At 45.6% G+C, this 23433-nt stretch overlaps 1 protein-coding gene across 1 annotated transcript in view; it reads left to right on the plus strand.

Moving 5' to 3' along the window:
• LOC144767844 (killer cell lectin-like receptor subfamily F member 1) overlaps positions 1-23433 on the plus strand; it is a 192671-nt gene that overhangs the window by 30034 nt on the left and 139204 nt on the right. The window contains exon 2 of the mRNA XM_078651209.1: positions 16160-16255. Coding sequence (XP_078507335.1) covers positions 16160-16255 — 96 coding nt within the window. The remainder of the gene's footprint in view (positions 1-16159; positions 16256-23433) is intronic.

Genomic DNA, 23433 nt, shown 5'->3' on the forward strand with positions numbered 1-23433 from the left:
GAGAGAAGCGTGACTATAGGGCTTTAAACAAAGTTTAACTAACTGCGGCGATTTGGTGCTGTGCCCGAAAATGCGCGTGCCCATCACCAAATCGCCATCTGTTCCCAAAGCCACACTCCTCCCACACCTTTGAAGTGAAGCTTAGCTTCACTTCAAAGGCCCCGGCTGCTTCACACCCTCATGCCACTCTCCCCGCTCCGCCCCCTCCCCTGCCCGCCGTGTGTCTTCCCTTCGGTGTCTTAAGTTGTTGTGTGCAATCTCAACAATGACCTGGACCTATTGTCTGTTTTAGTTATGTTTTTGTGGGTAACAAAGTTGCTGTTTCATAGATGAGTCTGTAAACATATAGTCTGTTCATTAGACCAGTTTTCATTCTTGTGAGAATCAGTACCGCTTCATATGCATCTCCAGTCTGGTTGCAAAGAGCACTGCCAGGAACCAATCATAGCAGCGTTAGTGTGATTTTAGTGCATCAAACTACTATAGCACTTTATTGCGTAAAAATGTTTATTTCTAAAGGTTTTTTTTGTTAACAGTTTTACATCCTAATATTGCACGTCATCTAATAACCCTCTTCACACTCTATTATGAATCCAGAGCAGGAGAGTCTGGCCTGGATTCCCTCTTGCCTTAACTTCTTTCCCTGCATGCCTCCTCTCTCTGGCTATAGCCTACTCTGTTTAACGTAATCATTTAATGTATTTATCGAAATTGCCAACACGTAATTTCATGAGCCTCATCCTTGCCGCCTTTGAACCCCTATCCGTATGATCATTATTCTTGTTTGTCGCCCTGCCCTTTGCTTAGTCACTATACCTGTCTTCTGTTTCATGCTCCCCCTCTGCCCTTTTTTTTTTTTTTACGGTACTTGAAGGTAATCAGCAGAAGTCCTTCCCAAGCTGCCCTCGTGTCCTTGTCATTCCTCTCTCTACCTGTACTGGAGCTCGAAGCCGTCTCCTCTGCGTTCGGCTCCGTTCTGATTACCTCTGAGTCCTCCACATCACCTGTTCTTTCACTTTCGCTTTCTCGTTATATGCCCATATACATCTCCCCTCACATTCACCCTCACTCACCCTCACCCTCACTCACCCTCACCCTCACCCTCACCTTCACTCACCCTCACCCTCACCCTCACTCACCCTCAACCCCTCACCCCCTCACCCTCACCCTCCCTCACCCTCACTCACCCTCAACCCCTCACCCTCACTCACCCTCACTCACCCTCACCCACCCTCAACCCCTCACCCACCCTCAACCCCTCACCCTCAATCACCCTCATTCACCCTCACCCTCACTCACCCTCACCCTCAATCACCCTCATTCACCCTCACCCTCACTCACCCTCACCCTCACTCACCCTCAACCCCTCACCCTCACTCACCCTCACCCTCACTCACCCTCACCCTCACTCACCCTCACTCACCCTCACTCACCCTCACCCTCACTCACCCTCACTCACCCTCACCCTCACTCACCCTCACCCTCACTCACCCTCACCCTCACCCTCACTCACCCTCACCCTCACTCACCCTCAACCCCTCACCCTCACTCACCCTCACTCACCCTCAACCCCTCACCCTCACTCACCCTCACCCACCCTCACCCTCACTCACCCTCAACCCCTCACCCTCACTCACCCTCAACCCCTCACCCTCACCCTCACTCACCCTCAACCCCTCACCCTCAACCCCTCACTCACCCTCACTCTCACTCACCCTCAACCCCTCACCCTCGCTCACCCTCACTCACCCTCAACCCCTCACCCTCACTCACCCTCACCCTCACTCACCCTCAACCCCTCACCCTCACCCACCCTCACCCTCACTCACCCTCAACCCCTCACCCTCACTCACCCTCAACCCCTCACCCTCACCCTCAACCCCTCACCCTCACCCTCACCCTCAACCCCTCACCCTCAACCCCTCACCCTCACTCACCCTCACCCCCTCACTCACCCTCACCCTCACCCACCCTCACCCTCACTCACCCCCTCACCCTCACTCACCCTCAACCCCTCACCCTCACTCACCCTCACCCTCACTCACCCTCACCCTCACTCACCCTCAACCCCTCACCCTCACTCACCCTCACTCACCCTCACCCTCACTCACCCTCACCCTCACTCACCCTCACTCACCCTCACCCTCACTCACCCTCACCCTCACTCACCCTCAACCCCTCACCCTCACTCACCCTCACCCCCACTCACCCTCACCCTCACTCACCCTCCACCCCTCACCCTCACTCACCCTCAACCCCTCACCCTCACTCACCCTCACCCTCACCTTCACTCACCCTCACCCTCACTCACCCTCAACCCCTCACCCTCACCCTCACTCACCCTCACCCTCCCTCAACCCCTCACCCTCCCTCAACCCCTCACCCTCACTCACCCTCACTCACCCTCACTCACCCTCACCCTCACTCACCCTCAACCCCTCACCCTCATTCACCCTCACCCTCACCCTCACTCACACTCACCCTCAACCCCTCACCCTCACTCACCCTCAACCCCTCACCCGCACTCACCCTCACTCACCCTCACCCTCACTCACCCTCACCCTCACTCACCCTCACCCTCACTCACCCTCACCCTCACTCACCCTCACTCACCCTCAACCCCTCACCCTCACTCACCCTCAACCCCTCACCCTCACTCATCCTCACCCACCCTCACCCTCACCCACCCTCACCCTCACCCACCCTCAACCCCTCACCCTCACTCACCCTCAACCCCTCACCCTCACTCACCCTCAACCCCTCACCCTCAACCCCTCACTCACCCTCACTCTCACTCACCCTCAACCCCTCACCCTCACTCACCCTCACCCTCTCTCACCCTCACTCACCCTCAACCCCTCACCCTCACTCACCCTCACTCACCCTCAACCCCTCACCCTCACTCACCCTCAACCCCTCACCCTCACCCTCACTCACCCTCACCCTCACTCACCCTCACTCACCCTCAACCCCTCACCCTCACTCACCCTCACCCTCACTCACCCACCCTCAACCCCTCACCCTCAACCCCTCACCCTCACTCACCCTCACCCTCACTCACCCTCAACCCCTCACCCTCACTCACCCTCAACCCCTCACCCTCACTCACCCTCAACCCCTCACCCTCACTCACCCTCACCCTCACTCACCCTCAACCCCTCACCCTCACTCACCCTCACTCACCCTCACCCTCACTCACCCTCACCCTCACTCACCCTCACTCACCCTCACCCTCACTCACCCTCACCCTCACTCACCCTCACCCTCACTCACCCTCACTCACCCTCACTCTCACTCACCCTCACCCTCACTCACACTCACCCTCACCCTCACTCACCCTCAACCCCTCACCCTCACTCACCCTCAATCCCTCACCCTCACTCACCCTCAACCCCTCACCCCCTCACCCTCAACCCCTCACCCTCAACCCCTCACTCACCCTCACTCTCACTCACCCTCAACCCCTCACCCTCACTCACCCTCACCCACCCTCAACCCCTCACCCTCACTCACCCTCACCCTCACTCACCCTCAACCCCACCCTCACTCACCCTCACCCTCACTCACCCTCACCCTCACTCACCCTCACCCTCACTCACCCTCACCCTCACTCTCACTCACCCTCACCCTCACCCACCCTCACCCTCACTCACCCTCACCCTCACCCTCACTCACCCTCACCCTCACTCACCCTCACTCACCCTCACCCTCACTCACCCTCACCCTCACTTACCCTCACCCTCACTCACCCTCAACCCCTCACCCTCACTCACCCTCAACCCCTCACCCTCACTCACCCTCAACCCCTCACCCTCACTCACCCTCAACCCCTCACCCCCTCACCCTCAACCCCTCACCCTCAACCCCTCACTCACCCTCAACCCCTCACCCTCACTCACCCTCACCCACCCTCAACCCCTCACCCTCACTCACCCTCACCCTCACTCACCCTCAACCCCTCACCCTCACCCTCACTCACCCTCACCCTCACTCACCCTCACCCTCACTCACCCTCACTCACCCTCACTCACCCTCACTCACCCTCACTCTCACTCACCCTCACCCACCCTCACCCTCACCCTCACTCACCCTCACCCTCACCCTCACTCACCCTAACCCTCACTCACCCTCACCCTCACTCACCCTCACCCTCACTTACCCTCACCCTCACTCACCCTCAACCCCTCACCCTCACTCACCCTCAACCCCTCACCCTCACCCTCACTCACCCTCAACCTCAACCCCTCACTCACCCTCACTCTCACTCACCCTCACTCACCCTCAACCCCTCACCCTCAACCCCTCACCCTCACCCTCACTCACCCTCACTCACCCTCACCCTCACTCACCCTCACTCACCCTCAACCCCTCACCCTCACTCACCCTCAACCCCTCACCCTCACCCTCACTCACCCTCACCCTCACTCACCTTCAACTCCTCACCCTCACCCTCACTCGCCCTCACCCTCACTCACCCTCAACCCCTCACCCTCACTCACCCTCAACCCCTCACCCTCACCCTCACTCACCCTCACTCACCCTCAACCCCTCACTCACCCTCAACCCCTCACCCTCACTCACCCTCAACCCCTCACCCTCACTCACCCTCAACCCCTCACCCTCCACCCCTCACCCTCACCCTCACTCACCCTCACAACACATATTGTGTTACAATAGGTGTCACATTTGCGAAAGATAAAACTATTGGCATTGTAAATAACAAAGCTATTAATTTCGCTATTTTCAAAACAAGCACATAAATAAAAAATGTGTCCTTTACAATACCAATAGCTCAAACTTTCCTAATGCGAGACCTATTGCATTGCTGTGCTTCTCTCCCCTGCTGCACTCGCCTGCTCTCTAGAGATGTGGCCTAACGACCAGAGCTGCCATCTAAGTCACGTAAATACAAAACATGTTGCATTCCAAATGCTATAGGTGTCACATTCGCGAAAGTTATAACTATTGGCATTGTAAATGACAAAGCCATCAATTTAGCAATTTTAAAAACCAACAAATAAATAAAATATGTCATTTACAAGACCAATAACTCCAACTTTTCTAATGCGAGACCTATTGCTTTTCCAATGCTTGTTATTACATGTATCAATGGGCTGAATACCTCTCTGAAAATGGCTTCTAAAGACATCCCATATATTAATAAAGAGCCCATCCCGGTACTTCTTTACGCAGACGATGCGATCCTCATAGGCCGTATCCCAAACTCTTTGCGTCTTCTTGTCTAAAATGTAATAATTATATGAAAGAGCTAGACCTTCGGGTAAATTTAAAAAACTCTTTTCTTATGAGCAGTGGCCCAGGGAAGCGGGAAATAGGAACGATCACAATAGATGGTCAAAAACTGACCTCGGTGAAATCATTTGTTTACTTAGGGTTGGCCTTTGCTGCGAACGGCTCCTGGAGTGAGCACTTAGCTCACGCCAGGACCAAGTTCTCAAAGGCCACCAACTCAATTTTAAGCTTACCCCGACCACGGGTGCTCTTTTAGCAGTACAGAAAATATACAAACTACAATGCGCCCCGGTGGCAACATATGGTGCAGAGATTTGGGGAACTGTTAATTGCTCAGCAATCCAGCAAGAAGAGAATAGGTTCTGCAGGAAATTACTGAGCACCCCAATCTCAACCCCCCAATATATATGTCACAAGGAGCTCAATAATAATTAATAACTGATTTTATAAGAGCACGGCCAGCACTTATGTGGGTATCAGTGTGGAAGAATGAAGCGGCACTTCTTACTCAACAGATTATTAAGGATTGTCTACAGTGTGACAAAGGCCTAGAAATCCCATGGCTAAGCGGTGTCCTTGTCAGTTTGCGTAGTATAAACAAAGAAAGTATTTTCCTGGATCCCATATCAGCTGAATCAGTCCCTAAAAAAGAACTTCGGAACGCTCTGTATTCACTATACGACAACGAGTGGGTAGTGGTGGAGTCCAGGAAAACGTTTGTGCAAAACTATATGGCCATAGAACAGCACTGTTACCCGCTTCGCATTAACCTGACTTTACCAATGAGCCGCTGGGAAAGGAGCATCTTGTTACGACTAAGAGCAGGCACAATCCGATTTGTACTCTTTTTTCCCACTGGGCTATAGCAATAATTGTAATCAAATGTTGTGCCCTTGTGACGATAGGAGCGAGCAAACCACTATGCATTTTATATTTTTCTGTAAATACTATCTTAAATATTCTAAATAGTTCCTTTACCCATATTTTAATAAGCGAAGACCAATTACCCTGGAGGCAGCATATCGCCGAATGCTAGACTTAGACAATGTTGAATTGATTTTCCGCACTGGCACTTTTCTTAAAAGTGCAATAAGGGCGCGTAGGTCTATGATGGTATTTTGATTTTTCCGCAATCTGTAAACTGTTTTAATTAATTAGTTGTATATATCAATATGATGATCGTTCTTGCACTAGCCACTTAGGATATACGTACATGGAATTTTACCTTTTTAATCATTATGATGTATTTATATTCTTGCACTTGTTATTTTGGATATCTGTACATGGAATTTTTATCTTTTTCAATCATTGTGATGTATTTATATTCTGTGCTTTTATGGCTACTATTGTATCCGAATAAAGTTGAACTGAACTGAACTGATATGTCGTATGAAATTGGAATCTTATTTATGATATATTGTCATGTTTATATATGATGGTTTATAATAAACATGGCCTCTCCTACCCACAGCTCTGGCCGTCAAGTCTTGATTTGTGAGTTCTGATGGGGGTGGGGCCAAGACATAGGCAGTCAACAGGGCCACACTGAGAACTTAAAAGAGCCGTAGAAAAAATGATATGTCCAGCCCCCATGTGCAGATGCGCTAATGCACGCTTTAACCAAAGCAACTCTTTCAAGTTGCCGTCGGGATCGCGTAACCTGCCTCCAAGTGTCAAACCAGTCTCCTGAGGTTCCAGCCCCCCAGGGGATTGCCCGTTTGCTCGGCTGGCCAGTCGGGCCATGGCAGCAGATACATTCGACAGAATCAGGGCACTGACCTAGCGGGTATCCACGTCAGGCCTTCACTCTACCATTCTTTCACCTCTCCAGTCACCTATCCATTCATTCTTGCGTTAACCCACTCATCCACCTATCCACTCATTCATCCATCTTTGCTTCATTCCTTTCTTACACTCTTCCGTCTGTTAAAAATTCCTTCTTTCTTTACTTTTTTATTTATCAATTTTTCGTTCGTCTGCTCTTCTGTTGACCCTTTCATTGCAGTAATTATGCTCTTCTGTCCGTCGAGCTGCAGACAACAGCGTAGTTGCTAAATCAGTTCCCCTTATTATGAATTTTTACAGGTTGGAATCCACGCAAACCCCCTTGTGTGGGATGAACCAATCGCCCAATTCCTATTTAATACAAGGCTAGCCATGTCACTCCATGTCACTATGACCTCCTGGTGATTGGGCCTTCCTTCCGTGCCCTGCAGCGGACGCTTCCTCCGGAAGTGGTGAACACCTCGAAAACAATAGCTGTGGCCTCCTCCAGCCGCAGGGAGTTCGCTCGTCTTTGGGCTGAATTATTACACATTAGAAGTGCCCCAGATACAGAGCAAGAGACGCAGGACAACTTCCGTCCTGAATACAAACACTTTAGTCTCGCTCATGTGTACCGGAAGTCCCTCTGACACGCACACACACTGCCATGGAAAGCTGCCAAGTCTGAGGTTGTTATGAGTGCCATATCCACAGTTTCAGCCTGCTTCTGAGTGACGCTCAGAGTGATACCGAGAACTGCGGGCCGAAGAGGGAACACGTTGTGCCCATGTAGTGAGTGAGATACATTTCACAAATGAGCCCTTGTTCTTGTATGAAAACAGCCCAACGCTCCAAAGTGCTTATGACAGAGACAAACTTTTACTTACATTCCTTTGGTACCAGGATCACCTCGGAGGCTAATACACCTTAACAAACAATAAATACGTGTTTCGGAGCCATTTCTATGTTGTGGTAAACTTGTGTGATATGCCAGGCAGATTTTCGAGTTAGATTAAGTAGACTGTAAAGCCAGAGCAGACTGTCAGAGACAGACGTCATGAAATACAACCTGGAACTTGAGTGACGCTTCTCCAGGAAGTGACGTCTGGTCCACCACCACTGTGATAAGCTGCACGAGGTTACAACATTGTTCTTTTTTTTTAATGTTAGTCATTAGCAAGGAGAAGAAATGGGAATAGGCCTATCTCTGTTCTCCATCACTTGGGGTTCATTCAGATAGTATTTATCACTTTCTTGTTCCCAAGGACACATCACTTTCCCTCTACTTTGGCGTCTGCGTTGAGCTCTAAGGAACATAATGACAGAGTATTTATGTTCGAGCTGCCATGCTGAGAGCGCCTCGAGCAATCCAAGCGGCGCTTTCATTTAAATTACTGTAGGGCATTGCGGGGCCAAGCATTATAATGCGTTAGGCTAACTCGCGATGCGTGACACTTGGCAGTACTGCACAGCACGTTAATTGACTAAAACACAATGATTACAAAGGGCAAGTTACTGGAAGCGTGCACTTCCTGTACAAAGACTGAGAAGGATCCCCAGCACTGGATGTGAGCCGTGCGCTACAGCACACAACTAGTGCGTGGGTTGTGTAAGAAATGTGCACATTTCTCCTTCTTGTCTCTCTGAATACACTGGCATTTGCACCAAAACTATCTGCTCTGATCTCCCAAGTAACACCCCCTTAAAACAATGCAGCAGAGAAGGGGGGGGGGCGTGGGTTGTTTAGAAAATAAGGCACCAAGCCAGAGCAAAACACCATTAGTGCTGCACAGCAAATCCCCTTGGGAGACTTTGTAGAGCTTTGCGTTAATTTGTGTCACTTTGCGCTGATACAAAGTCTAGAAAACCTGCACCCACATTCGTACGTGAATCACCACATGTGGTCTCACGGAAGCAGAGGCACTGAAGCCTTCGGAGGAGGGACAGTCGCCATCTCTCCGCCCACCTAGCAGATCAAGCCACCCCATGTTACTGGAGGAGGGGGAAGAGGACGTGTGGGGGGAAGAGAAAGAAGCTCAGCAGTGATTGGTGTCACGCACAATGAAGGTGGAGAGCTGAAGATGAGTGAGGTAGAGAGATTTAGGAAACACTGCGATGCGATGGGTGACTAAGAGTGGATGGTGGTTTGGGGAAGGAGAGAGATAGGAGCAAGTGATGTACTTTTATAGAGTGCTAAAGTTTAAACTCCAAAGACATTTGCATAAAATTACAATAGTCCACTGGTCAGGAGATGAAGGAAAAACCCAGCTAATCAAAAGCAAGGGCGAACCATCCAAGGGCAGCACAGCCCATTGGGGCGGAGAGCCACTGACCTGGCAGAAATACATTGAAAGTGGCTAGAAAGCCTTTCAGGTGTGAGCAAGGCTTAAACCCAATGCCCTCTCTCAGTATGTTCTAGCATTTTGTGAGGCCCACATTGTTGTGTTGCAGGACCCTGCAAACACACAAGAGAGGCCCCGTTTCCCAGCAGTAAACGGACCTCAGGGAGAACCCCTTCCAGCAAGCTCTGGCTGACGTAGCTGACCCATTTGCCTCATTTCCTGTTCATGGTTTTAAATGAGGTCAGCTGTGGCAGACAGCTAAGGCGGTTTTTACACTAGACCTACAAAGTGGCTTCCCCTTGCCATGTTGTAAATATGTATGTGGATTTTGTGTCAATCATTTTTAAACATTTCTTTATTTTATAATGTAACCATTTCTATAATCCTAAGCAGTAATACCTTAATCATGTATGTCTAACAAAAAGTCTCCCTGCAGTAGAAACCATTTTTGCCCTCCACAAAGAGTGGCTTATACATCCATATTTTGCTGCCAAGAGAAACTTACTTATTCCATAATCCGAATATTAATATTCATCATGTCCAAAATATTGAGCAATCAACACAGACTGAGGTACGTTTCAATGTACCATAATGTAGAAAATGCGTCTATAGGGTACTAAATAGAGAGGGAAGGGTGGGGGTAAGAGGAGTAGTCAGCTGTCTCCCCAGGAGCGGACCGTAGGTATGTCAAGAAGAAGTGGGGGCGTCCCTAGGGCTTTTAATTGTCACTAATAAGTAACAGTCTAACCTTCATTCATACCATGATCACCCACAAGGTCATCCCCACGGGTCTTCACTTGTTACACACCTCTCCCTCACACATCACATCACAGGGGAGCCCTTGTCCTATGGAATACCTCTGCAGCTACTGGTACCTTGTCTATCAGCTTTTACAATGATGCTATTACGAAGAGGTCAGACATTGCGCATGCTTGGGTGATCTTCCAGATTTTCCATGATGGGGGATGCAAAGTTTTGCTAAGTTTAGCAATGTAGATATCCATCTGCAGCAAGTGGGTGGGATCTCATCTACATCGGAGAGGCCATGCAGCAGAGCAGCGCTAATTGAGCAGATGGTTGAAAATACTGGGATATCATAGGGCAGTCCCAAAAAATGGCACTCAGCTTCTTGGCCAACTCTTTATCAGGCTGGATCAAAGGAGGCGCCAGACTTAGGTAGATGTGGGGGGTTTAATGCCAGCCATGGAAGATCTCGTAGAAGGTAAATTTAAGTCTTACCTCACGCAGTCCCTTAGCATGCGTCTCGAGATGTAGGGACTGTTCTTCCATATATTCAACCAAAAGAATGATTTGCCTTGGGGTTCTCTAGGTGCCCTGAATCTCTCGCATAATGTGATGGAATAAAGGGCTGCGGAAATCGTTTTGTAGAGCTCGGCGACCACTGCCCTTGTGAGTCCCTCAACGTTTAATATAGCCACACATGTGGCACATACGTAATGGAAGTGGGGTTCCTCCCAGGATTTGGCATAGGCTGTGTTTCAGTTGTAGGAACAGCCACTTTTGGTTGTCATCCAGGCCAAATTCTTCTGTTAGATGTTGAAATTCAACTGTTGCTAGTGTGTGACATGTGACATATAGGTGTGATCACTTTTTACTCTCATGTTTTCCAATAAATGATGCGCCAACTGACTTTTGCCTCCACGCTATGCCATAATGGGGAAGCGGCATATAGGTAGGGATCACATTTCATATCTCTATATACAGAGAACCAGTTTACCTGCAGGGTATTGGGAACAGGAAGAAATGTTTTAGGGAAAGCAGTATGAATACCCCTTTGTTCCAAAACTTGTAATCAACGTATGCAGTCTGAATGTGGCCCAAAGTGCAATTGATGCTGTTTCATTAACAATGTGTATTAATTGTGAGAGGCCCTGCAAACGTTCAGGAAGGACCCTGTACATGTTTAGGAAGACCTTGAGACCCTCATGGGTGAGTAGCGCACTTTATAAACCCCTGATTGATTGAGAGGTGCTGCACTGTGTAGTGTGATCCTATAGGTGGTAAACGGAGCCCACCTCCAGGCGTGTGTGTCTATAGTTTCCAGATCTCTCCTATGACCTGCCTCTGCTCCATAAAAAACATTGTATGTTGTAGTTTCTTTCGTGCAGGAGACAGGGAGGACTCAATATGAGACTCATACCAAGAACGCGAACCTAGGTGCTATCGTCATCTATATAATTCACACTTCATCATCCTGACTGAGTAACTTCCTATCTGCCAAAGCAAAATCAGGCCCTATGTTTTAAGGAATATCCCTCTTTGTATATGTGAAATGCAGGATACAGGAAAAGAGAAATGAACAAGGAGAAAATAAGTTATTAATCCTCGATACCCCTGACTCAGGGAGATGCAGGATTTTGGTGCAAATCCCTGTCTACAAATCTGTGGCCCCCTTGACGCAAAATAACATAAACCTGACGCAAAGTATTTGTAAATCAGGGTTCAGGAGCGATTCTCATTTTGTCCAGTAAATTTTATACCTGGAAACAGACAGAAAAGCTGCTTGAGCGCAAGTAGGAAGCATTCTGGTTCAACCATTGTGAATAAAATGCCATCCGTGTAGAAAAAGCAACTCAACTGTACACTCCTCCATGTCTATCCTTTTCATTTCCTGCATCATCCAAATGGCTGCACCTAAAAACAGCAACGAGGGACAGCCGTCTCATGTCTCATGAAATTGGAAGTGGCTCTGACAGAACCCATCCCCTGTCTGTCACATATTCTATCAGATTATTATGTAACCACTCAGCTTCCTTTATTTAGGACCCGATTTAAACTGGGGAGGCATTGCGAACAAAAGAAGGATGGATTAAACCCAGATCTCTTGACTGGGGGGGAGTGGTTGAATCGTTTTAGTTCTACGTCCATCATGCTGTTGTGTTTGCTTAGTTCGCCCTAAGTGGCCAAGGGTATGCCCAGACATGGGTCCCTTGCTCGCCGTGCCACTGGATTCAAGCTAACCTGGCTGACAAGTGATACCTCGAAACTCGTACTGTAATGTTTCTTTCCAGTTCAGGGAAGACCTGGACTGGCAGTTCCAACTGGACTGTTCCCAAGATTAGCAAATGTATAGGGTGGCATACTGAGCAAAAGAATGATGACTTGGGGTGAGTGGTTGAAAAGTTTCAGCACTCCATCCATCATCTTGTGTTCACACATGACGGGTATCCAGTCCGCTGTGTTACAAGTGCATTACATCCTATGAAACGTGTAATATGGCAGACGGGGTATCCCTTTGTGATGGAGGAGCACATCCGCCAAGATCTAAATCAGGCCCAAAATTCTCTCCAAAGTCAAACCTCTCAGGAACTCTAAACAGGTAGCACCCAATGAAAGGATTGCTCCACGTTGAGGCTAAGGACCACCCTTTGGCTTCCGGCTAGCCTATAGATGGCCATAAGAGGTACACCAGTGTAGATATGGTGTTGTGAAGATGTGTCCTTCACAAATACCACTTTTGATTTATGGATCATGGATGGAATTGTCAAGTTAGGTGTAGCTGCCAGAATCCTTGCAAGAATCTTCATATCTGAATTTACTAGGGAAATGGGTGTATAGTTAGTACCAGCTAGAGGGTCTCTGTCAGGTTTTAGGATCATTGTTAATATGTCTTGTTACAAAAGGATTGGACGGAGTCTGTATTCTCTGCCTCTAGAAGAGCTGCATGTAGCAGTTTCACACTTTTGTTTTCCTGAATTTTCGAGACCTCACACTGCAAACCATTGTCCCTGTGTGATTTGTTGTTGGGCGGCAAGGATATTGGCTCATCTATATCTTGTATCGTATTTTCCCTCTCCAATAATTCTCTTCCTTCATCAAATAATTTTGAGTTTGGGTATCAGGCAAAGAAGGCCTCTTCCAGTATTTTCATCGATGCCCTCCACGGACATTTGCAAACAGATTAAGAAGCTTTAAATGTCTACACTATGGGCCTTATTACAAGTTTGGAAGTCCGTGGACCGCTGTACCAGTGGTGGCGGTCCAACCGCGTTGACCTCGTCGGAGTGATCACCGTTTTACGTTTTGTGCAGATCGCCTTGGCCAAGACCACTGCTGAACTGCCAAGACCACCAGCAGACCACCCACCACTGGGTTCAAGGTTGGGAAAAAGCAGCTGCAACAGGGCATTACAGGGGAGCTGCGCCGCCGCCCATATTATGAGTTGTCCTTTCCACGTGCTGACCACGGCAGTCCGATCACCTGCTTTAATGTGGTAGAAACAAAGGATTTGGGGTGCATTCTCACCTCTTTATTGTTCTTCGAGGTAGAGTCCAATGTGGTTCCCTTTCTTCGGGTCCCCCCTTCACAGCAGGATCTTCACCCTGAGGATTGCAACTCTGTTTGTGATGGTCTACAGGTGAGTTCTTGTGTACCATAAACCCATTGCCAGTATTATCCACATATGGGCTGGACTCCGGCAACGGATAGATGGTATTTTTCCACATGTATTATGCATATGTGTGCATCCAACACATGTGCAGTCTAAATGCACAAGCAGGCATCAATATATTTTGAAAAAGTACTCACCACTGCTGCAAGATCTCCGCATCCACCCTGCCGGCACCGCTGTCAGCTCGTTGAACGGAGGTCTATAAACCGCCAGTTCTGTGGGCTACTGGCGGGCACAGATGTGGATGCGGTTCTCGGGTGGTCAGACCACCAAACTCGTAATCAGGCCTCATATCTCTTACGTGTGTATAAAAATGGCCTTCCGCATTATCTATAGAGTGTGTTGTCATCTGGAACTCCCTTTGTTTAATTTGGGTGACCAGTTAATACCTGACTTCTCCCCTGTTCAAAATACCTGTGCCAGAGTTTATGTAAGGTGTATTCCGCTTGCTGTGTAAGACAATTGTTTCTTTTTCAAGGGCCTTCAACTATTCTGTGATTGGGGGTGTTTGTTATATCTGTGTGTACGTTCTCTAACGGGGATTCTAGGGTTGACTGTTTGTCTGTTCATTTTCCATGAAATAGCACTATCTTTGATAAATTTCACTGAGTAGCCTTCTCAGCTTCCTGCATAATTTTGTCTTAGCACACAGTTCCTTCATTATCAGATAGATAGGAATCAATGTGGGTTTGGAGTTTCTGTTTCTCATTCTGGAGTTTGTATTTTGCTGCACTCTTGCGCCACAACCTTTCTAGTGGTGGTACTCTGCCAATATCGAGGGCCAGACATATTGGTGCATGGCCGATAGTCTACCCTATAAGATATCACAAGCCAATATGCCAGAGAGTGTAGTCCCTATTACTAGGAAGTAATCAATCCTAGAGTTAGAACTATGTACACCTTAAAGGAAACAGTATTCTTTGGAGGCTGTGGGCCTGATACCCAAAGGTATCTCACACTTTTGAGTAAGCTTACTACCTTTCACTATTCACAAACACTGAGTGCAAGTTACTACATATACATAAATAAATAGGTAAATAATTAAATACATACATAAATAAATAAATTTAAAAAAAGCAGTAATAAAAGCAACAATAAGTATGGCCAGATACTGGTACTGCAACACCCTCCCACAGAAAATAAAGGCGGTGGGGACTTAAAATTAAAAATCACAGAACACAATGTTAAATTGATTTAATGATTTAAAATACTCGAAAATGAAAGAAATATAAATTAATGGTAAATAAATATACACATAGCACACATTTGTTATTTAATTATAATACACACATTTAATGATCTGTTTTGGATAAAGAAATAATATAACAATACATTTTATTAAAGAAATAATAACATTAATTGTAATTACTTCTATACATCACTTGTAATAATTATTAATGCATTTAACTTTTTTTCTTAGTTTTGATTCACATCTATTTGTTAATGTAAACTTCAGAATTTTTTTTTTAATTTGATTTAATATATTTCCATTAATTACAATTTGTATTAAATCTCACATTATTAGTGCTGTACATTTTTTATCCTACACTTAAAGTAAGTATATACATAAGAAATGAGTTCACATTACTATTTATCATTAAAATATATCTACTATTTATTATCTAGGTAAGTAAACCTTTTAATTTTTTCTTATACTTTACCAAGTGGAGATCCCAGCCTTGTCTGTGGAGTCTCCCTATGGTACACCATGGGAAATATACAAATATTGTATTTAACTCTGCACCATCCTCTATGTGGCAGACAATCAGTGCACCTCCTGACAGCTACTTTACCAGTGCTCCCAATCTGTGGTGCGGTGCAGGCTCAATGGCAAAGAGTCCCCTCATTTGCATGGCATCATGCGCCCATGCAAATGAGGATGTTCTATTGTGATACCACTGGTTCACTACGGTGAACAGCCTTTACAACAAAACTTTTACAACGCACTACCTTTACAATGCAACTTTTACAACGCAAACTATTACAACGCATTGCTCTGGGGGCGCTCTAGGATAGGGAATAGGTTAATTTACTATCCAATAACCTTCCCTACTATCCACGGGGACTGGAGTTGGAATAGTAAATTAAACTATTCACTATCCAGCACCCTAAAGCACTATGCGTTGTAATGGACTGCATTGTAATACTTACGTTGTAAAGGCATGCGATGTAAATGCATGCATTGTAATGTCATATATCCGTTCACTACTATACTGGTCTGATCCAAATAAAGAGCCCTGCTAAAGTCTTTACCCCCTTCTGTAATTTCTAAGTACCCGGCAATCGCAAACAAATGGCGCACTTACCCATTTTGCCTATGAGGATGTTTGTATAATACAGCTTTGCATGAGAAGCATTCCTGAATGCCACTATGCTTTTGCATTTTCAGATCTCTCTAGGTGTCCAGCCTGCAGTCGTCTTTCCCTGGCTCTGGGAATCACGTCGCTGATCCTGTTACTGACTGTAATTGCCCTGTCTGTCCTGAGTAAGTATATTTGTTTGGCATACCTTAGATACCATGATCATTTGTTACATTCTGCATTTAATCACCTTTGTCTGAAAGCCTAGTGTCAGCATGAAGGGAAGATGTGCCAAGACATTCCCTGTTATACCCTGTCATTCAACAAGGCACACACCACACTTTCATCTGCTGCTCCTTTTCAAGCAAATTTAGTCCATGAGTCAAGGCACTAGGAGAATTTGTATTTGTATTGTCACAGTCACCATGAACACCCATTTCTTACCTTCAGTCATTTCAGATGTGTGATAATAAAATATGGGGTAAGGTACCCCCAACTGTACATAATCATATGGCAATTCATGAGGGTGAGTCAATGCTCTACCTGTGAGTGTCCTGGCCTTGCCACTTTTCCTTGTGCTCACCACCAGCTAAGAGTCACAGTTGGCAACACAGACCCTGCCCTCTCAATCTGGGATCAATAAATGTGTTCCTGCTTATATTAGATGTTTTGCTTATTCTTGCATTTCCAAAAGAGTATTTGTTTTGCCAGGATATTGTGTTTCCCTATTTGTTTATAAAACATATAACTCCTGTATAGTGCATGTTATAAAATGATTTGACTCTATGGATCTTTGTGAGTTCAAGATGTGAGTGGGTGTTTCTAATGGTCCACAATGGAGAGCTGTGGAGTTCAGTCCAGACACAGTGCAATTTTTACACACTGGGTTATAAAAGGGTTCAAAGTACAAGCCCATCCAATCCTTGACATTTCTGTAGAGGGCATAGAGCAAAGTTCTGGTGTGACAATTGTATTTATGATTCTATGCAAAAGGGTGTGAAGGAGATACATAGTTGTAAAAGTTTTGACAGGGTGAAATTTAAATTAAATGAACGAACAAATGAATGAATGAATAAATCAATTTGTGTTTTTTGTATAGCGCAACATTCACTCCAAGGAGTATCTTGGAGCTTTAGCGGAGAAAGGACATCTGAAAGATTCGCAGAGGAGAAGAAAACTTAATAGCAGAGCTTAGATAAGAGATAGCATGGTATTATCTGAGATAGCGAAGATCCATGTTTTAAAACCTTCCTAAAAATAGGTTCCGTTTGTGTGTGTCTAAGTTGAGTGGGCAGGGATTCCACGCTTTGGTCCCAAGGACCGCTATTGTCTTGTCACCTCTAGATTTCAATTTGAAATTGGGGACTGTTAGGAAATTCTCCGAGGATTACCGTAGAATACGTTGGGCGGTGTATGGCGTGATTCTGGATCTTAGGTATTCTGGTCCGGTTGTTCTTTTGGCTTTGTAAATGATGGTCAGGATTTTGAAAAGGACCCTCCTATGAACAGGTAGCCAGTGGAGAGTTTTAAGGGCTGTTGCTGAGGAGGAATCTCTAGGAAGTTTGAGTACCAACCTCGCTGCAGCATTCTGGACTACCTGCAAACTTTTCAGGAACGTCTTTTTTGTTCCTGCATATAAACTGTTGCAGTTGTCCAAACGTGATAATTTAGGGCTGCTGCAACCATTTTCCTAGCAGGCACCGGGAGTAGGTCAAAGAATCTTTTGAGAATTTTTACTGTTTGGAAGCAAGTGCCTGCCATAGCGAGAGCTTGCTTGTGGAAGTGTAATGTGGGATAAAAATGTATTCCCAAATTTCTCACTGGGTCTACTGTTTTAGGAGGTGGAGCCGAATTTGAAGGTCACCACTGGTTGGGCCTAAATACTTTGGACCTTCCAAACAGCATCATCTCTGTTTTAAAGCTGTTACATTTGAGATGATTCAGTTTCATCCAATCCATCTCTGCTGTTAGACAGTGGTGAAACTTTTCTTCCGCCACTGTAGAGTTTTTATCGAGAGTGAGATTCACTCTCAATGAAGTGCTTATAGGTGAGTGGGTGTGTTGGTGAAGTGAAGGAGGTGCAAGGAAGTACATGCAGGACAGTATGATGAAAGAGAAGATGTGTGAGATATGTAGATGGAGTGTTTCAGAAGGATATGAGGAGAAAAATGGCATTAGTGTCTAACCAAGAGACTGCCGAAGAAAGTGGTGTGAAGAAGAAAACAGGAGTGATTAAGACAGTCCAAAGACATTACCCCTTCCACAGATCTTAGTAACATTTAATTTACAGTCTGCTTAAAATAGGTAGGTAGTCATGGTTAGGATGTAGTTTCGATACAAAGACTGTTTTTTCATTTGTCAATAGCTTTGGCGTTGTTTGACGAATCCTCGTGGAATTTTCAAAACTAATGGGCCAGTCACTTCAGCTGCTGTCTTGAAAATTCTGGGTTGATCCATAAAGCAGTGAATGAGAAAAAGAGGGGTTCTCAAAAACCTTTTTGTCCGTGATAATTTTCATGGGAAACTTTAGACACAGTTACAACCCGAACTGTGAATGGAATTACAAAGAATTTGGTAAACCCATTCAGTAGTAGCTGAGGAATTTAAAGATAACTGAGACTGCAACGAATATGTGACCCCTCCCAATCTCATGCCTGAGATCTGATTGACTGCCAACACTTCAAACCAGGAAGTGTTGGCAGCCATCTTGTGATTCGATTCAAAAGATTAAAGCTCAGCTAACTATAACTGCTGAATTTTTATGGTTTTGTGTGAGTGGAATGTCAGCCTACCTATAATGTCCCTCTAACCTTTGTTTTTTTTCAGTGAATATATATATATATTCACTGAAAAAACCATAGGTTATAGACCATATATAGTTAGGAATTAGCATTTACAAAACCTTGAAAATTCACTGAAAAAACCATAGGTTATAGACCATATATAGTTAGGAATTAGCATTTACAAAACCTTATTTTACTCACACAAAACCATTGAAATTCCATATATAGTTAGTTGCACTAACTATATATCGCGCACCCGCAATCCACTGCTGATGATGTCACATATTACATCATTCATGACATGGTCAGTGACATCACTGATGACATCACTGATGACATCTCAAATGACATCACTGATGACAACATCCAGTGACTGTATGTTTCTGTAAAGTTAAAATATGTCTTACATATTGAAGAATGAGTGGAAGTATAAGTGTCTGGACGAAGGATTTAGTAGGTGCATGACTGAATGTATGAGTGAGTGATTAAATGTGTCTCACTGAGTGCATGGGTTAGTGACTAAACTGTCTTAATTTGTGCATCATTATGTCTGTTGTTCTGTAAACTGCTGCATGTGTTGATCAGTAGCTATATGAGTAACTATATGGGTTATTGATTGATTGTCCAAGTATTTGTATGGGAGACTGAGTGTGTGTGTGGCTGGCTGGGAGGTGTGTGACTCTGTGCAGATCAATGTGTACTTGTATCAATGATTGTATAAGAGAGTAAGTATGTGTTAGTATATGTTTGAAAATGTAAGGTGCTCTATGTTTAACTGTATAGATTAGAAAATGGAAGTGTGATTGATTCTTTACAGGACTGACTAGGTGTGTGAGTAACTCCATGGATGAGTGGCAGAGTGTGAATGTCTGTATAGGTGTATGAGTGCATATGATAGTGTTGTAAAGATGAGTGATTGTATGTATGAATGATTGTATGGGTGAATGAGTGAATGTGTGTGTAGACATAGGAATCAGTGAGTGTGTATGTAGTAACTAGTATTGGTGTGTCAATGGTTTCAAAAATTATACTCTGTATTTAACACTGGGTGTAACAGAGGTTATATTAAAATGTGAGGAGATGCATTGTATTGTCACATGAATGATATCATCAGTGATGTGGTCATTGATGTCAAATGAGATGTCATCAGTATTGTCATCAGTGATGTCATTTGAGATGTCATCAGTGATGTCACTGACCATGTCATGAATGATGTAATATGTGACATCATCAGCAGTGGATTGCGGGTGCGCGATATATAGTTAGTGCAACTAACTATATATGGAATTTCAATGGTTTTGTGTGAGTAAAATAAGGTTTTGTAAATGCTAATTCCTAACTATATATGGTCTATAACCTATGGTTTTTTCAGTGAATTTTCAAGGTTTTGTAAATGCTAATTCCTAACTATATATGGTCTATAACCTATGGTTTTTTCAGTGAATTTCATTGGTTTTTTAAAAGCTAATATCTATACCTGTAAAATGTATTCTTCTTTAAATCCAAAAATATATTTTATATGTTTATTAATAACTTTTTTTTTTAATATTTTTTTTTTCTTCGTTCCCGCTTCGCGAATCGGGAAGCTTCCCGTTAGCTGACCTTGATGCCGCGAAATAGACCGCGAGCATATAAACGTTTCTTTACCGCAACTGCCGCGTTAGAAAACAACATCATCACCCCTCCCGTCCGCATGACGTTTCGCGTTGTCGTGTGATACGTCATATGACGTGCTACGTTAGCGAACTGGTACGCTTACCGAGTCGCAAAGCACAGGTTTCTGGAAGCAAACCGGGAGGCCCTGCAAAGCGCGTAACGTAAACACAGCAGGTCATGTGACTTGGTAATAACACTTTTCATTGGTTCATTTCACTTTTGGTTTCCTAATGATGTAAGAAGCTTCCCGTTAGCTCAATTTGATGCCGCGACCCGGTCCGCGAACCGGTAAACGTTCCGTTAGCGCAACTGCCACGTTAGAAATCATTATCGTGACGCGTCGCGGAAGCGTGACGTATCACGTTGTCGTGTAATGCGTCTTATGACGCGCCGCGTTAGCGCACCCGGAAGTGCTCCTGGGCGCGGACCGATGCGCGAAACGCAGCTCCCCGGAAGCGATCCACGGCGCGTCGCGTAAGCGCGACGTATCGCGTTACCGCGTAATGCGTCTTATGACGTACCGCGTTAGCGCACCCGGAAGTGCTCCGGGGCGCGGACCAAGGCGCGAAGCGCAGCGACCCGGAAGCTATCCGGGGCGTGTTCCGCAGCGCGTAACATAAGCGTGAGAGGTCATGTGACTTGTTAATAACACTTTTCATTGGTTCATTTCACTTTTGGTTTCATAATGTTGTTAGGCTTGGTCATGTGACCTAAAAATAACACTTTTCATTGGTTTAGAACTATTTTTTTTTCTCAAATGATGAAAACCCCTCCTTCTTTTTACCTCATTCTTACTTTCTATTTCCAGAGAGCAAGACCTATTTTTCACAATGGCTTCTGTAATAGCTGCAGCTGGTGCTTCTCAGCAACCACCACCACCACCACCACCAAAAGGACCACCACCAACACTGGACTTTGGTAGAGAGGAAGATAATGAGGACGAAGAGGAGGAGGAGGAGGAAGAGCAAGTAAGGCAGTTCCTGCCAGAAACACCAAGGCAGAGCCATATTAAAGACCACTACATATGGCAATTCTTTAAAATTCCACCTGGACAAAAGAAGGTCAATGCACCCCAGGTGTCTTGTTTGATTTGCAAAAATATACTTTCTCGTGGCAACCCCAACAAGAAATACAGCTTTGGCAATCATACAATGATTCGCCACATGGAGCGATGGCATCCCAATAATCTTTCCCAAGCACAAGTAAGGGATCTTGCTGCCAACCCCCCAGATGTCATCCCCAGCACCAACAGGGGTCAAAGCTCATTCGCCGGACCAGAAGGCCGAGAAATAATCCCCAATATTCAAGCTCCTTTTGCACACTACAAAATAGTTTGTATATATTGTGGAGGAACTATTGCTTATGGAGAGAAGAGTATTACTTTGATTAACCGAGCTGGAGAAAATCATAAATGCTACAAGATGAGAAAACAATGAATCCTTTTTATTTTTTTTTGCTCCTGTTGAGACATGTTCTAACCCTGCTTTTTTGTTATTTCCCCCTTACAAAACACAAAAAAAACACAAAATAGTTTTCAAAAATCCAAAAAAAAATCAAAAAATTGTTCAGAAAATTCATAAAAAAAATAAAAAAAAAGAAAAAGAATAAAAAAACAGTTCTTTTCAGAACTACCTTCCATTTATAACAAAATTGCCAAAATGTTTATACCCTGTCTTTCTTTTCTCCTCATAGTACGCTCCTCCGACCGCTTCCCGGTACGCGTACCGGGCGCTACCCACGCAAAAAAAACAAAAAATATTTTTGTTTTTTTGCCCCGCGGGGCCCTTTTAAAGCCTCCACATTGACGCCGCCTCACGTACCAACGTATTTTCTCCGCATTTTACACCCTATGCCGCATAACAGGTCATGTGACTTGTTTATAAAACTTTTCATTGGTTCATTTTACTTTTGGTTTCCTAATGATGGAAGGCATGATCATGTGACCTAAAAACAACACTTTTCATAGGATGAAAACTTTTTTTTTTCCCCAAACGATGAAAGCCCCACCTTGTTTCTGGATGTTTCAGACTGAAGCTGGCGTCAGCATGAAAGCACCACCATCTCGTAGCTCAGTCGTGGTCATTCCGCGAGCAATCATGGCAGCCGCTCCCCACCAGAAGCCTGCAAGAGTCGGAGCCCCCAAAACTTTTGATGAATTCTCAAGGCGGAGGGGACGCTTTCGAGAATGGGGTCCAAGACCTAGCAGACAAGCGTCCGATTTCCAAGGTCTCCCAGGGCCATTTCAGTGGACCAGGCCCAAAAAGGAAACAGCCTGCCGCCATTTTGAGAGTCCTGTGACAGCCGCCTATCGCTGCACCGCAAGAGTGGGCGCAACTCAGCTGAATTGCGGCTTTTGACACAGTGGACCAAAAACGGACGGAATGGCAACTGAAACGGTAAAGGGGCGCCCCACTACAACAGATGACACTCCACCTGGACAGGCCCGTTCACCGCCTCCCCCGGGGCGCCCCGCGCCGTTATTCGGAGCAGCATTGTAGGATACCAAAACCAGTGCGGCAACTTACTGGACATCACCTTGGTGCCATCGTTCTGCTGCCTTGGAACTATTCGCGCAACAGTTTGCTACTGATGACCCACCCCCCGCGACGCCCCATGCCGTTATTTGCTGGGTGGCAACTTACTAGACATCACTTTAGTGTCATCTAGATTTCAGCGCGTTCTGCTGCCTTGGAACTATTCGCACAACAGTTTGCTACTGATGACCCACCCCCCGCGACGCCCCACGCCGGAAATCTGGACGTTGTGCTGCGTTGGGACTATTCGCACAGCCGACCGCTACTTCGTTGTTTTTCCCTAAAAATGTTTATATGTTATTACTATTTTTGTTTTCTTGTATATATTTATAAATTATTAAAGTTTTATAATCTTACTACTTTGTCGGAGTGCTATATATTTTTAATGTG

The sequence above is a fragment of the Lissotriton helveticus genome, chromosome 7, assembly GCF_964261635.1.
Source record: "Lissotriton helveticus chromosome 7, aLisHel1.1, whole genome shotgun sequence".
In the NCBI taxonomy this organism is placed as follows: domain Eukaryota; kingdom Metazoa; phylum Chordata; class Amphibia; order Caudata; family Salamandridae; genus Lissotriton; species Lissotriton helveticus.